The sequence below is a fragment of the Poecilia latipinna genome, unplaced genomic scaffold (assembly GCF_001443285.1).
Source record: "Poecilia latipinna isolate Pla-1442-1.1 unplaced genomic scaffold, P_latipinna-1.0 Scaffold55, whole genome shotgun sequence".
NCBI classification, from domain to species: domain Eukaryota; kingdom Metazoa; phylum Chordata; class Actinopteri; order Cyprinodontiformes; family Poeciliidae; genus Poecilia; species Poecilia latipinna.
Window position 1 is genome coordinate 604603 of NW_015112671.1, and position 16183 is coordinate 620785.

General features: G+C 40.1%; 1 protein-coding gene across 3 annotated transcripts in view; it reads left to right on the forward strand.

Annotated features, from left to right (window-relative positions):
• Positions 1-16183, forward strand: part of sipa1l1 (signal-induced proliferation-associated 1 like 1) — a 75336-nt gene that overhangs the window by 48811 nt on the left and 10342 nt on the right. For all 3 annotated transcript variants that reach the window (XM_015054284.1, XM_015054300.1, XM_015054292.1), the window contains 11 exons: positions 526-700; positions 1982-2085; positions 2323-2480; positions 7307-7886; positions 9302-9400; positions 9975-10150; positions 10573-10860; positions 11481-11630; positions 12042-12172; positions 14958-15055; positions 15249-15736. In XM_015054284.1, coding sequence (XP_014909770.1) covers positions 526-700; positions 1982-2085; positions 2323-2480; positions 7307-7886; positions 9302-9400; positions 9975-10150; positions 10573-10860; positions 11481-11630; positions 12042-12172; positions 14958-15055; positions 15249-15736 — 2447 coding nt within the window. The remainder of the gene's footprint in view (positions 1-525; positions 701-1981; positions 2086-2322; positions 2481-7306; positions 7887-9301; positions 9401-9974; positions 10151-10572; positions 10861-11480; positions 11631-12041; positions 12173-14957; positions 15056-15248; positions 15737-16183) is intronic.

Here is a 16183-nt window from a genome sequence, read left to right on the forward strand (position 1 = left end):
GTATTCACCAACAGAACTTTGTGAGCCATCCACACACACACATCGTAGTGTGTGTCGCGCAAACAAATCTTGTTTTGAGTTCATGAATCATATCTGGTGTCAGAGATATTTTCCCCCTTCATACAGGAGATGGCTCTTATTTATTATTCCCTCCGTTTAGCTGTATCGTTTTTATGACCTGGTTTGTGTAATTTACTCTGTGAAACTGTGCTTGACATTGGCAAACTCGCGTCGCATTTCTGAACCTTAAAAAAAAAAATAAAAGAAAAAAGGAAAAACACAAAACAAGCTCGTTGATGCTCACGATGCTCACCCTCCCTGGTGCAATCATCAGAAGTTGAATCTTTGAAAATGTCAGCATAATTTCTTGGGAGAAAATAGCACCACCGCCACAACAGTACAACTCAAGGTTGTTTCTTAAATGCCAACAGAAGTTCTGACTAAAATGTCAACAAGGGGACTTTGACTTGACTTCTGCAAGGTGATGTTGCGGTCTCTGCTTCTTCATTTGGATTCTCTGTACAGCTGAGTTTCCAGCGGAAGGTGGGGGTGATGTACTGCATGGCAGGCCAGAGCAGCGAAGAGGAAATGTACAATAACGAAGCAGCCGGTCCTGCGTTGGAAGAGTTCCTCCATCTGTTGGGCGAGCGGGTTAGGCTCAAAGGTTTCAACAAGTATCGAGCTCAGCTGGACACAAAAAGTAAGCACATGTGTGGATATAACAAAAAAGTAACTTTTAGGTTTGGCTGTCCACCAAGCAAATAATGGATTGTGGATTCAGGAACTCAATCATATCTTACGCATGTTTTGTTTGTCCATCGTGGAAGTTATGCAACCTTTAGAAAATGTAGAAAACTAATGTTTTTCTTTTATTCTGCGTCTTTGTTGTTATTTCTGTACATTGGTTGTGAATAGCAACATTCTCTCTTGCGTTTCTCCTCGGCTTGCTTTGCTAATAAAATGTTAGAGCTGCTGAAAAAGATTTATCTCTGATTTATTTCTTATTTTATGAGCTGTTCAAGGATATTCCACTAGATGCATTCAAAATTATTCTTGTATGAACAAAAACACTGAAGCCAGGACATTATATAGATGTTTGGCAAATTGCAGGACACTAAGCAATGCAATACAGTCTCAGTAGAAATATGTTGATCTGGGAATCGTGGAGGATTTCCACAGATAAAACGATTGTAACTTAAAGATTAAAACTGTCTGTGCTAACCCTAAAGTTATAAACATTATTTCAACTAACTCTAAAAAACTGTGCCAAGATACTATTTAGTGGAAGCTAATGCTAAAGTGCAAACTTCAATTTAAGACTCCAACACTTTACAACCAGTTAATTTTGACATTATTTATGTAAACAAACTAAGCAAGTTTAGTTCTCGTCCTCTACTGTCTGTGTTTCATTTAGTTCTTGTGTTTCTTGATTGAAATAAAGTTGTTAGGAAAAAAGAGAGAGAAAGTGAGGAGATAAACTGGAACTGCTACGTAAACAGTCTTCACTCACTTGAAAATAAAAGCATGAAAATAAACATCTTCGCTAAATAATACAATAATTGTTAATAGAGAGATTTTTGTTTTCCATTAGCAAAACTTCAACACAGAACTTTGAACTTCAGTTAAGTGAATATTAACAAAAGCCAAACAACTTAACACTTTGAAATTTATCTGGAAACTCTTATTTAGGGAAACCTAAATGCGCTAAACTCTTCTGGAAGTCCTGGAAATACTGGGCTGAAACTGATAAAGCATTGTAAAGTAAACATCATTGAGTGTTTGCAGTAATTAACTGATTTAACCAACATGGGCTTTTACACAGCCTGTAAATGTGTTGCTGTGAAACTGAAGGAAAACCAGTAGAATGTGGAGTTTGTTATTCATGAGAAGTATTTGCTTGGTGTGAAAGCCAAATGCTGCGCCATTGGGTTTTCATCAGTTTTGCAAATGTGAAATTAACCCACTCTTGTGTCGTCCTCAGCTGATTCTACAGGCACCCACTCCTTGTATACAACTTACAAGGATTATGAGATCATGTTCCACGTGTCAACCATGCTGCCCTACACACCCAACAACAAGCAACAGGTATGAAAAATGAAAATTAATAGAAAGCTTTAGATAACAGCCTTTGTGTATATTAAAGCTATAAAGGTGGACATTTGTAGGAGGTTTCAGCAAAATCCTGCGTTGTAAAACTAGTCTATTAAGTCACAGCTTTCTAGGTGTTTATTGTCTAAAAGATGTCTCTGATTGTTCAGTTTGATCTTCTTGGTCTCTTAACAGCTTATTGTTTATTTTCTCTCTTTGTCATCGAACTTGCAGTTGCTGCGGAAGCGGCACATAGGGAACGACATCGTCACAATTGTGTTCCAGGAACCTGGAGCGCTTCCCTTCACTCCGAAAAACATTCGCTCTCACTTCCAGCATGTCTTTGTGATTGTGCGGGCTCATAACCCCTGCTCTGAAAACTCCTCCTACAGGTGAGATTCAGACACAAAGTGCACACTGTACTGTTTATATAGATGCAGCAATGTTTATTTTTATTCATTAATTGTTTTTAAATTCTATACATCAATAATAACGTATATACTTGTGCATAAATTACATTTAGTTTGTTGTGCTCCTGAGTCACTAAGGACCTTATGGTCAGATTGAAAGAGATGTCTGAGGCCTTAAAAAGGAAGATTGTGGCAGCGTATAAGTCTCGTAAATGATTTAGATATTTTAAAATAATTTGAAATCAGCACTTCCACTGTTTGAAAAATAGTCTACAAGTGAAACAAGTTTCACATCTGAAACAACTGCAGACATCGCAAATTATGAGATTCTTCCAGGACTTGTAAAACCCTGCAATAAAAAAATGTGTATATAATATGATGGAGGAATGGATCCCTAAAAGAGTTGGGGTTTAATCAACCTAAGAGTTGATGAAACAAACAAAAAAAGATTCATTTTATCAATTAAAATTCTAATCTCAAAAAATGTTGTCAAATCTGTGGTAAGCACAACATAAACCACCCTCCCTCACAGCTGAATGAATGATGCTCTGATGATGCCTGCAGAGTTTTCTACTTCATGAAATCCATCATGAAAATGGCTGTAAATGTTGAGAGATGTCTCTGTAGCTCAAGAATTATTAATACTTTGTCAGAAATATATAATCTGAACAGATTGCACACCACCCACACCCATGAGCCTACCTTGCTTTTAGGTTCCTGTTTGAGTTCAGCTTTGAAATGAATTTTACTCAGGGTTTTGCCTACTTCTTATCTTGTTGTTTGCTGTTCTTTTTTGTTGTCACACTCCGTTTGACTCCAATCATTGCTGTTTTTAATTGCTGTCTGAGCAACTTGTGTGAGGCCTTAATCTTCCCCCATGTGGCTACTTCATTACAGAGCAACAACACAAATAAACACACGTAAGCAATGAGCCCTGGTGCACAGTGAATATTGAACAAATGCTTTTTATGTCTTCGGTTTGTGATTCATAAATGTGAAGGAGAACTTGACACGATGCATACATGAGAACCTCATGTTTCACAGGTCAAATATGACTCCATGGAAAAAGTACATGACTAAGAAATGATGCACTAAATAGAGCATGGATATAAATGCATGGAAAACAAAATTAAGCGTCAACTCATCTAGAAAGCCATACTTTAGTGTATAGAGTGCTTCACTTGTGCACATTGAATTTTTGATATGAATATGTGTGGACATTTAAAAAAGAAATAATTGGTTAGTGGAGGAGCCTGCTTTTTAATTTTAACATTCTCAATGAAGGGTTTGAGAATCTTAAGTTTTCTGGTGTTTTTATTTTATTTTTTTTTTTATTTGAAGTCTCCAATCTAACTTTAAAAGTTGACTTGATGCAAGAAGAGAGAAACAAGGTAAACTTCATACACCTTCCTTATAATTTCTCCCCTCGATACGTGTCCATCTCTGAACTCCCCACAGCATAAAGTATTGACTTGGTTTTTGTTTTGTTTTTCCTTTTCTTTTTCTTGGCTTGTTGAGCTGCTGTTTGTGGATACTGGAAGAGCAGACTGCCCACACACTGGATATTTATAAGCCCACAAATCACTAAAACCACAGGAATTTACCCTTTGATTTCCTCTGCTCAACCTCCTGCCATGAAGATCACCAAGAAGCCTCATAGTGCAGCATTTCCCATTGTGCAGCATTCCTCTCTTTTTTACCATATTCAGCCTCACCATTCGCTTCTCCTTCTTTTAAATCATTTCAATCTTGTATGCAATGTAATTCTTTACTTTTCTGCCCCTACCTGTATGTATATATATCACCATCAGTGCTCTCTGTCCTGCATGAGTCACAGGTCCCGGCTTGACTGACTCACAGGTGTTTGAGATCAGAACAAGTGATTTCAGAGCTTCGGTATAATACATTTAGCAGCATCTGTAATGACTGAAAAGAATGGAAATAAAAGGTCTCATTCTCATTGTTCTCCCTGCTTGTAGCCACTTTCAGCTCTCCTCGCTAAAATACCACGTGTGATTCATTACTCATTTGCAGAGTAGCAGGCATATATAGCGACAGTACTGTCAATTTCTTGCGTAGGAGTTGTCAACATTTTTCAGATTGCCTGTGCATTACTAAGTACTGTAAGTTAGCAACATTGCACAAGTCTTGAACAGCCATCAGACATAACGTTGTGGCCAGCAATAGCACTGTCCGGTCTGTAGCTACGCAGACAAAATGTCATCTTTCTTTTATCACTAGCATAATCTTCCTGAATAGGTTAGGATACAGGACCTTGACTGTTGAGTTGGACTCTACTCCCAGCATGCATCAATTGGCCCTTTTGCTGGATCACTTCTGCTGGTTCCTTTTTAATCATCTTCCATAGCTTTTGACAGGGAAATGATTTATCGCACTATCAAAGATAGGTTGTCAAAAACATCCTATAGACGCTACTATTTAGGCCAAGATAATGTATTGATTACATTATCTTTTCTGTGCCAGTAAGAGGCAAAAATACAATCAAAATTATGACATTTAGCCTTTGAGGAAATCAGGCCAAAGTGAGATAGATTTGGGGAAAAGAAAAGCACAAAGCTGTCCACCCTTGTTGTGGTTTTGAACACAGAAAGCAATGCAAGAAGCTTACTTCTGCTTCATTGTTTCCAGTTCCCATGGACGCCCCCACAGTTAAGTCTTTCTGTTTCTGGACGGGTGGTGCAAACACAGCTGTTTCGCAGAACGTTTGTGTTATTGTGAACGGGCCCCGAGACCTGAGAAACATGGAAGATAAATGTGTTGTCAGGTCTCTGAAACCAAGAAACATTTTTTGTACTTTTGCAGCTGAAAAAGGCAAGTGCCATCATGCAATTCTGTATTAAGGAAAACACATTTTTGGTTTTCCAATGCCAATTTCTCCTAAATCTCTTGTATTTGTTTGTTGCGAGTATCCTTGTTCAGTTGACGCTATATGGTCTCTTCCGAGCCTCAAGATTTCACCGTGATCGATTCGCAACTCCCCAACTTCTACGGTCTTGTTGCGGGTTCAAAACGGTAATTTAGATGTTGCCGATCAACTAAGTCAGTCTGCTGCCAATCAAAGTGCCTGGACTAAATACCTGGCCAGGTCTGACTCTTACCACCCCCAATTTGGTACCAAAAAATGAGGAAGAACTGCGCAGAATCTACGAATGAAGATAAATCTGGCTGCGAGTGATTGATGATTTGAGACATTTACTTTCTAGGGGAACTAACATTATAAGATGAAGAACATGCATCTTTTTCACTTGTCAATGATCGATGTGATGACTGCTGATGTCCAAGCTTTCCTACTTGGCTGTATTGACTAGACTTGAGCTGTTTCAACGTAGAGGAAATTCAGACAAGCCTTTGAGACACTAGCTTTTTCCCACTGCTTCCATTTATTTAAAAAAAAAAAAAAAAAAAAGGTTCATCCTGCGATGCTATTTCAGCCAGAAAAATGCTTCCTCTTTCATATCAGTCTGTCACAAGCAAGTTAAGGTGGGAAATAAGCTGTCAACAATTTGAAGGCTGGTATAATTGAACACCACATGTCTCCATCGAGGACAGGATGTCTCTAAGGTATGTTTAGAAATATGTGGGTGACACAGGTATTGCTTATTAGGCAATGTGATTAATCCCAGTGTCAACATGTGTGCTGATGCTTGCCAGCGGGGAATTGTGTGGGATGGGGGCTATGACTCCCTGTGCCTCTCTTGTCACCTGGCAATTATCACCTGTGGTAGGATTTCGTGATTGAGCTCTTTTGGTTGAGACTAGAAAAATTAAGCCATGTAGGAATATGAGCTCTCCAGGCCAGCGTGTTACTTGACACCTCTTTTTGTGTGTGTTTTATTGTCTCATTCCCCCACCTGTTTGCATTTTTTCCCCTTTTCGTCAGCCTTTTATTCACTCTTTTCTCAGAAGCCTTTTCCATTTTTTTTCACCCAAGAATCACATTTGGCTAGAGGTTTGGAAAAGTAGTCATGGTACATCCTTTTCTTCTCTTCCTGTCTCTCCATGATGGCTCGGCTGAGTTATTGACATACCAAAAAGGCCAAACTACCTCAAATTGCCCTTTCATGATCTTATTGAAGGGGGAAAAAAAGCATATAATTTAGCTTATACATGCCTTAAAATAACCTCAAGTAAACACACCAAAATTTGACAGTGTAGCAGAAATTTTAAGCAACATATGTACATGTTCAAATGTCTTTATTAAAACTGAAACACAGCAGTTAGTTATTCTTGCTTGTGCTAAACCAGCACAAGCAAGTACGATCTTCCAATTAATGGAAGATTGTACCATTAATGACTCTTTCATTATAAAAAATGTATGATTCAAAGTTTTTGCAGCTGAGTCTGTAACTATTTAAAACATAGCAAATATGTAAATGATCTGTATTAAAGTGTCACAATCTTAATAAAATGTAGATATTCAAGTCTGAAAAAGTGCAGAATTTGGAAATGGAAAAGCTTTAGGAATGTTAAAAAAAATTAAAACACTGTCATATTTGTAGATACTTACTTACTTTGGTAAGAAATCCTCTTAAAACTCAACAGGCATGCCAGCAGCTAAGCACATTTTAATTGGATCCCTCAGTGCTATAAATAGGTTAAGCTGTTGATTGAAATTTTCTGATTGGCTTGTTCTGTAGCAAAACGATAAATCAAAACAAAAGTATCCACTGCTTGATGACTGGGTTCAAATTTCCCTTTCCAAACTGAGTATAACTAAATTTGATAAATCTTCTTTTTGAGTCTCTCCTCATATGTTTGCCTGGCTAAGTTTTTATTTTTCTTCCTAGTGTGGCAGTCACCCGTTCCAAAGACATGCCCTCATTCGGCCCCCCTATCCCAGAGGGTGTGACCTTTCCAAAGTCATCAGTCTTCCGGGAGTTTCTGCTGGCCAAAGTGATCAATGCCGAAAATGCTGCTCACAAATCACACAAGTTTCGTGCCATGGCCACCCGAACTCGGCAGGAGTACCTGCGGGACCTGGCAGAGCGCCACACCACCAGCACTCCGATTGATCCCTCTGGAAAGTTTCCTTTCATTTCTTTGGCTCACAAAAAGAAAGAGAAGACCCGGCCGTACGAAGGAGCGGAGCTGCGCAGTCTCGGCGCGGTGACCTGGCCGGTTTACGCTGAGGATCATGGGAACGGAGGGGAAATCGAGGCCCTGTTGGCCATTTCCAATGACTTCATGGTCCTGTTGGACCAGGAGGCCAAAGCTGTGGTGTTCAACTGCGCCACTAAGGATGTGATTGGTTGGACCCTCAGCAGTCCTGCTTCTTTAAAGATTTTCTACGAGCGAGGAGAAAGTGCGTCTCTCAGGAGCATCAGTAATAACACTGAGGATTTCAAAGAAGTGGTCAAACGTCTGGAGGTAAGACCGCTCACTCCTACACAATGCCAGAATATTTACTTTATCTCAAATGGAAATTAAATACTGTTGTAACTCATTATACATGTTTGATGGCGATAACATGCTTTGAGGAAAGGAAAACGGTCCTCATGATGAAAATTGGATCAAATTCACTTTTATTTAAATACCAAAAATGCTTTTCCCTCTTACCTGACCTACTCATAGACTCTCCTACTATTCAATGCTGGCATTTTTTTTATTTTCGCATGCCAGCCTGCCGTCTCTTCATGCGTTTCACTTTATTGAGGGGAGTTTCAGAAACACCTCTGGACAACATTCTGCTAATGGCTCATACACCTACACATACGGTGAAGTGGATGCTTGTTCGTTCTTAGCTGTTTCCATGGAAACAGGCTGGGGGGAAAAGGTGTTTTTTTATGTAATCAGTGGAGCTTTAAAAATCATTCAGTGTTGCCTTTTGGTTTTGAAAGGTATAAATGCATGCATGTTTACGCATGTGAATGTTTTTTCCTCTCATGATCTGTTTATGTAACTTGAATTTCGCAGAAATTTTGTTTTCATTCTCTTTCATACCAGTAAATTTCAACAAAAGTCCAATTATTATATTGCTCTGTGTGCAATTGGCTTTTGATTAAAAAGAGGAAGTGATCAAACTTTAATTATTTTTCTGCCCTTATGCCTTTCATTTTTTTCTACTACTCTTCATTGCCCCCATTAACACAGAAATGTTCAACTGCAGTAACTTTGTTTTTTAGCCACTTTTCAGTGGAGCTTGACTTCTTTGGTGAAACAGAAAAATGCAGAGGTGCCTTTAAGCCTGAAGATGCATCATTAGAAGAAAAATAAAATAAAAATAGGATATATGTAGTGAGTAACCATAAGAAGGAGTTATTTGTGACTTAGACTCGCTTTCACAGATCCACTGTGAGCTAACTCATCGGTGGAGTTTCTTTTTCCAAGTGTTCCCATTTTCAGCCCTTCAGATGAAGCATAGTTTCTTCTCGGCCCTCTTCTATCCTCGCCTGAACAACGGGAGTCGCATGATAAAACAAAAATTCAAGGGAGTTTCTCTCTTGTAACTTGTCTTTGTCTCCACGCAGACTCGGGTTTCACCAAAAGAAAGAACTTTCCGTCTTGGGTGTCATTTGTTGAGTGCAAATCAATTCAGAAACCTGTGTGTGTGATGTAGCTGCATACTTTCTGCCCTAAACTCTCTTGGGCCTCACCTGTATCCCCTAAGATCTCTCAACTTCAGTAGAACCATGTTTACAGAGACACAGAAATAAACTCACCCTTACAAACAGAGGCAATCCTTCCAGCTTTCCTAAACGGACGTCAGTTTAACTTGGAAAAGGACGTCTCGACCTGTGATCACTTGATGGTTCTAATTCTCCCTCTGCCCTCAATCTGTCCAGTTTCTAACTAAGGGCTGTGAGACATCCGAGATGACTCTTCGGCGAAACGGTCTGGGGCAGCTTGGCTTCCACGTGAACTATGAAGGCATTGTGGCAGAGGTATTGTTTCTTAACATAAATGTTTTATTTTGCACATTTGGTCATGATTTAGGTGTTTTACTTAAGCTTAAGTAACTTTTTTTCATATTACTACCTATATGAGAATGCAAATCAAAGTGTTTGGTGCCATAGGAAGCAGTTTGACACAAAAATCTTGGAACCGGGTTATTAAAGATACCCTGTTGAATATTTTATATAGGCTAAAAATATCTGTCCCAAGCATATGCAGTAAAATAATGCACTAAATTTAAACAAGATTTCACCAGTGCGTGTTTAACTCTGTTTTTGATGCAACTTACTTATAATTTTGCTGGCTGGATACGAGACTGCAACAGTCAATAAGTCTCTCTTTTATTGTAAACAGTTGGATAATCCCTGGATTCTTACACATACAATGATTTAGGCTTTTTTTAAAAAACATTTTTCAAATGTTCTCCAGTTTAAAAAAAAAAAAAAAAAAGCCAATCACCATATTTGAATTGTGTCTGTGTTTATGTGATTTTTAAAAAAAATTATAGACTCTAAAGTTAGAGTAACCAACGTTGAAGCTTGAATGAGACGTTGTTGTTCACAGGTGGAGCCGTACGGATACGCTTGGCAGGCGGGACTCCGTCAGGGCAGCCGATTGGTCGAAATCTGCAAAGTCGCTGTTGCGACTCTGACCCACGAGCAGATGATTGACCTCCTCAGAAATTCAGTGACGGTGCGTGTTGTCATCATCCCGCCACATGATGACGCCACTCCACGCAGGTAAGTGGAAGTGAATATATGTAAACAAACTCACTTTGACACCAGCTATTCTGAGAATAGTGGTTTTTTGAGGCTGTGTGTTTAGTATTTGGCATCACTGTGTCCAGTTTTAGAGTAGAAGGTGTTGAAATCTGACTGGACAAAAACAAATGCTTTTCAAGCCTAATTTAAATTAGCTTCAGAATTGCTTCCACATGGTTTAACTTGATGTCTGAACTTTTTACAGGCTAATAAAAATCAATCTACTTTTACAGATGCATCGGGACTCAAATCACTTTAATGTGCAAATTGTAAAAGCTGAGGCTTTGAGGCAGTAGGACAGATGTGACCTTTTATTTGTGACATTCAATATTCCCAAATCCCAAAGCCACGTGAATGGCGAGGAACGTTTTAACTTAACCCGTTTGTCCCCGTCTCTGCAGGGGCTGCTCGGAGCTCTACCGAGTCCCGGTGTCTGAATACAAAGGCAGCAGCACAGACAGCGGCTCCTTTGAGTACAAGTTCCCGTTCCGCAGCAACAACAACAAGTGGCAGAGGACGTCCAGCAGCCCTCAGCAGTCCCTGACCGCTTCGCCGCAGCCCCACACCCCCAACCGAGCCATCAGCCTGGGCAGCTCGGTGGGGAAGACCCTGTCTGCTGAGAGGCTGGAGAGAGGCGCCGCCATTCCACGCAGCGTTAGCAGCGACGGGCGACCTCTGGACTCCAAGAGGTCAGAGCTGTTTAAATATGTATTGATAGAAATGCATGAATAGTGAAAGAGGGTTTGAAATGCTTTTTTTGTTTTTTCTTCTGGAAAATATGGAATATTTGATACAGTAAAAGATGCAAATGAACAAATAATTTATTTTTAAATAATTCTTCTTCCTTTAGTGTACGCTTTGTTCATTTGTAACAAACATACATCTTTTCTGATTGACATTTTTCCCCCATTAACTGATTAATAACTGGAGAAAAAAATGTGCTAAATAGGAGACTTATTTATTTATTTGTTTATTTTTACTGAATTTTAACCAGATGAAGCTAAAGCTATGCCACTATAGGAGTCCTGGAAAACATTGTTTAAACTTGAAACTGTATATATTTTTGTACAGTTTGGCTTAACTACTGTTAAGCCAAACTGTGTGTTCTTTTCTCATCAAATGACCTTCATTAGCATTTCTACTCTCCAGTTAATGACTAATTGATTGCTAAATTGGTCGACAACTGGAGCTAACATCCGCTGTATTCACTCTGGCATGTTTTTTTAGTTTTTCCATCCACTGTTGTTGTTCCTCACTTTCCAGTGAACACATTTCCAAAGTGTATCTCTATAACTTGTTTGTGTTGCAGGATGTCTCCTGGCAGTGAGAGCTACAGCCTGGCCTCCTCGCTGGCGTTGGGTCGTTCGCCTCACAACCGCAGCTCTCCCAGCAACCTGTCCTGTTCCAGTGAGGCTTCAGGAAGCTCTGCGCACTGGAGGCAGAAGTCCATGCCTGAGCAGTAAGAGCGACACAGGAATTGTTTGCCGAATTCGTCATATCCAAACTCAACATTTGTATCTTATAAACCTTCAACTTGCCCTGAGGCACTCACTTTGTCCTGATTATTCATCCTGTGTTTATTTTGGTGACATAAAAGCGATGGTGCAATCATCACTTTTCATACTTAGAGAACATTGAATATATAGGCTTTGGCATTTCAGCCCACAGAAGTAAATTATGTTGAAAATACAGTATATTTGTCAGACAGTTGTAATATTTCAAAGTAAGGTGCTCTACTTCCACCCACCACAGCCCTGAGGCTAGTTTTCATTATGTCTTCCTGCCTTTTCTTGCTCTGCATCTTTAATCATTTGTAACAAGTTTAAAATGTATTGCCTCAGATTTTTTTTGTGATTTTCTGTTTTGACAGGTTTGCGAGCAGCCGACATTCACCCATGTCGTCAGAGAGACGGGAGGCGACCGGAGAGGGTGGATCGAGCGGGAAGTCCACCCCAAACTGGTCGAGAATGGAGGAAGGTGGAGGTGAACGAGGGTCAACAGGTGAAGTATTCCAGTGTGTCCACTCATCCTTAGAAAGACTTAAATTCATGTAGCTAAAATAAAAGCCTTAAAATGTCTTACATTTGTTTAAAAGAAGCAATTCAGCCTTAAATGTGTCAATTATAGGTCTTAAATTTTGTGGTGTATCTTGTGGGACTTTTCTGTCAGGCGAATGTTTGAATCGCCCATAAACATAATCATTGCGTTCTGTGACAGAAGGTGATTGCAGCTACTGCTAGCTCGGTGCTAATGTACCCTAGCTAGCTTGTTAGCTAGGGAAAAGTGCATATTTATCGCCTGTTGGCTGGATGACATTCGCCATTGTCTTACATTGCCATCCTGTGCAATGCTACATTAATTCTGTGCTTAAAAAGCTATTATATAAAATATGCATTTTGCTTTTGTACAATTCTGCTTGCTAATGGTCTTTAAAATAGTCTTAAAAAGTCTTAACTTTGTGTTGGTGAAACCTGCAGAAATCCCATATTCAATAATTCATGTTATTGAAAACTAGCTCAAATGTGCGGAGTCCCCCTCCGGCACTGTTTGCTGTTATATATGTCTGAATGCAAATGTATGTAAATGGTAATTTTAAACATGCAAAGAGTGGGTGCAGTTGATGTATGCAATGGAGGAGGAGACGGCACACGAAAGAAATCCTCCTTATTTATCTGTGCTTTAAAACCCTTTGAACTGACAGGTACCGTGAGGAGTATGTGAATAGTGGTTACATAAGCTGTAACTCTGACAGCAGCCTTTCTTAACCCTCCCATCGCCCTTCTCATTCCTCCTCCCATCCCCCTGCAAGCTGTGAATTATAAAGCCTTTACAGACATCTTAATGTCTCTGCAAACAAAAAAAGGTGGATGTATAATAAAATCAGCGGGAAAAAAAGAGAGATTTTCTTTTTGTTGTTAAATTGTTAGAGTGAATGTATTTTCGTCTCTTACACTCCTTTCTACTCTGAGGCTTATTAGAGGAGAAGCGGAAGATGCGTCTGTCATTGTGTGCCTTTCCTTCCCTCCCTGCTTCCTGTGTATCCCTCATTTTCTGTTGCTTCTCGTTTTCCTCTCATTCGTCTTTTAATTCTCTGTTGCAAGAATTCTCCCATCCGCTTTTTAAAAGCCATTTCTCTTTATATTCTAGCTGTGCATTTATGCATTCCCAAAGTCTGCCTTTCTCTTCTGATTCCAAGCAGAATGTTGCTTTTGATTTTTGACCAATTTACTTTCAGCCATGTCCTCAACCTGTTGCTGACCACCACAATCACAGTTGAAGGCCTCGGTCTTTCATTTTGTGGTTGTTTATAGCATTTATGTCATGATTGGTTAGGGAGGAACGATCTGTACTGGGGCAGCTGAGCTTAAGTCAGCCAAGATTCCAGCCTTCAACAAACCCTCTCTGTTGCGGTGTGGTTTAGAGTTCTGTCTTTTCCTTTTCCTCCCATTTTTAACTCCTGACCCTCTAGCTTTCAGCAAGAATGATGTGGCCAGGCTCTATCCAGAAATATCAGAAGTCACACAAAGTGCACTTCGTTCATTTCAACATTTTGTCTTGGTACCACCATACATTTCAGTGAATTTTTGTGTGATTTTAATGATGGATCAATGTAAATTACCATAATTCATAATTGCAAAGTGGAAGGAAAAGGATAATGTTTTTAAAGTTAGCTAAAAATCTGAAAAGTGTGGTGTACATGAGAAAACACCTTGTAGAGCCACCATTTGGTCTTTTGGGGTATATTTCCACCTGTTGGGCTTTAGCAATGTCTGAAATGACAGTTAAGAATGTAAATTATATCACCTTAGCAAAATTCAGATCCATCTTATACACGTATCAAACATTTCAGAGCTCAGTTTATTTACACAAACAAAAAAACATCCCAAAAAAAAGATTACCAGGTGAAATGAGGAAGTATGGCAGCGCTGTTGGAAATATATCCACCCCATCATACGTTTGCAGGTTTTCAGGGTCAGATGTTATAATGATTGAATTTAAATGCATGTTGAGGTTTTCAGATTTTCTTCCAGTTTACGATTGTGTGTTACTTTGTGTTTATCACTATAAAATACCTGGAGGTTTAAAGTTGCAGCATAAAGATATGTGAAATGGTTCAAGGGACGCTGTAAACATTCCTCTTATCTTGTTTAGATGATTCATTTATTGGAATGTTTTAAATAAAGTACTTAGTTTGGCTCATCTAAAGCAGGTTTAAATCAGTTGTGATTTACAGTGTACTAGATATAAATCCACAGGAACTCTAACACTCCGGCTTACACCCAGTTCTAATTAGTGCAGAGAGCCCGTGGGCTGCAGTACAACCGTACAAAGTAATAAATATTCTAAATGAGATGGAAACTACGTTTTTAGATTCATCCCAACAGATGTTATGCTTCCACCCCAGCTCTCCCTGTGTCTCATGCTGCTGTGCTCATTAACTGCCTGCTCTGTGTATCTTATTGCGTAACAGATAGACAATTACACAATAGTCCCATTTATGTCAAGGTTTACTTCGGGACTCTTTCATGCAGCACATCTTGCCCAGAGCAAGCAAAAGGGGTGGGTGGGGGGATGCATTTTTGTTTGATGTGCGTTGCTTTTGATGACAACCGATCTGGGATTTTGTTAATAGGCGATGAAAAGGCGGAATGAAAATAAGAGTGCTGGGTGCTTCCTGGCGGTTTTGTCGCATAATGATCTGTTGAATTATCAGCAGCTTTTCGGTGCTGCAGGGTCTGACTGCGTGTTTTGTCACCAACTCTGGTTTGGTTTGATGTTGTTGCAGAGGCTCCAGCTTCCAAGTCCGGCCAGGGCTACTCTGGAGCGCCTCGCATCCAGAGGCAGGAACAAGTCATCCACCTGTCCCCAAAGAAGGGCAGCCAGGTCAGGATGTGAAGCATTCTTCCTAAAGTCTCCTGACAGTACAGTTTGCTCTGTAAAATGTCAAACTCTTAGTTAATTAAATTAGTACTTGTGTAACATTTTGTCACAATGGGTCACTCGCTTATATAACATCTCATGTTTTCTCTATTAATGGAAACTTAACTGTTTTTATGGGGTGTTTTTGCCCTGGCAGTCAGACGGCCCGTACTCCGGCCACTCCAGCAGTAACACTCTGTCCAGCACCGCTTCCAGTGGGGGCCACAGCGACAGCGACAAATGGTACGACTTGGGGACCGGTGGCGGCTCCAGCGGCGACCAGGGCGAGCCTGAACCCAATGGCCTGGGTGGAGGAGGCTACCTCCAGGGAGCCTCTGCCGACAGCGGCATCGACACCGGCTCTTACGGAGCCTCGCATCACTCCCACTCCCACTCCCACCATGGCAGCACCACCTCTCTGCTGGCCCCCAGTGGGAGCAGAGACAGCAGGGAGCGCTCTTCGTCTCCGTGGCACAGTCCGACCGAGGGAGGACGTAGGATGCTGGAGAGGTCGCCTGCTGCTGCCGAGTCTCCGGGGCCGCCATCAGAAAGGAGCCATGAGTCTGTGGGTCGAAGCCCACCGACTCATCTCCTGGTTAGAGACAGCAGCACGTTCAGCCTGGGTGATGGTGGATCGCATTCAAGGTCAGTTTGGGCAAGAAGTATAGACTCATATCAGTCAGAATATTATTGAACTGATTTTAATTCAAAAAGTCAGACAGTCTTCGAAGGAAATGGGACGTCCTACATCAGTCTGTTTATTTTTCTAGTATATTTGTCGCATGTCTGGCTCACCAATGTTTACCCCAAGCATGTTGCAAGATGTAAATATATGGAGCTAAATTGGGGCCATAAGGTTTTGAAAGTAAAACTGGAAAAAAAAAAAAAAACTGAATCTGAAAACAGAAATGTTGACACTGAAATAAAAAAATCAACATTGAGGCAAAGAAATTTTTGAAACAAAAGAACTGAAATGGAAAAGATTTGAATCTGGAAAGAAAAAGATCAAAACTACTTTTCAGATTTAACTGTATTTTTGGTGACAAAAAAACTTTTGCTTTTGTCATTTAGAGGAGCTTCAGATGCTGAAGG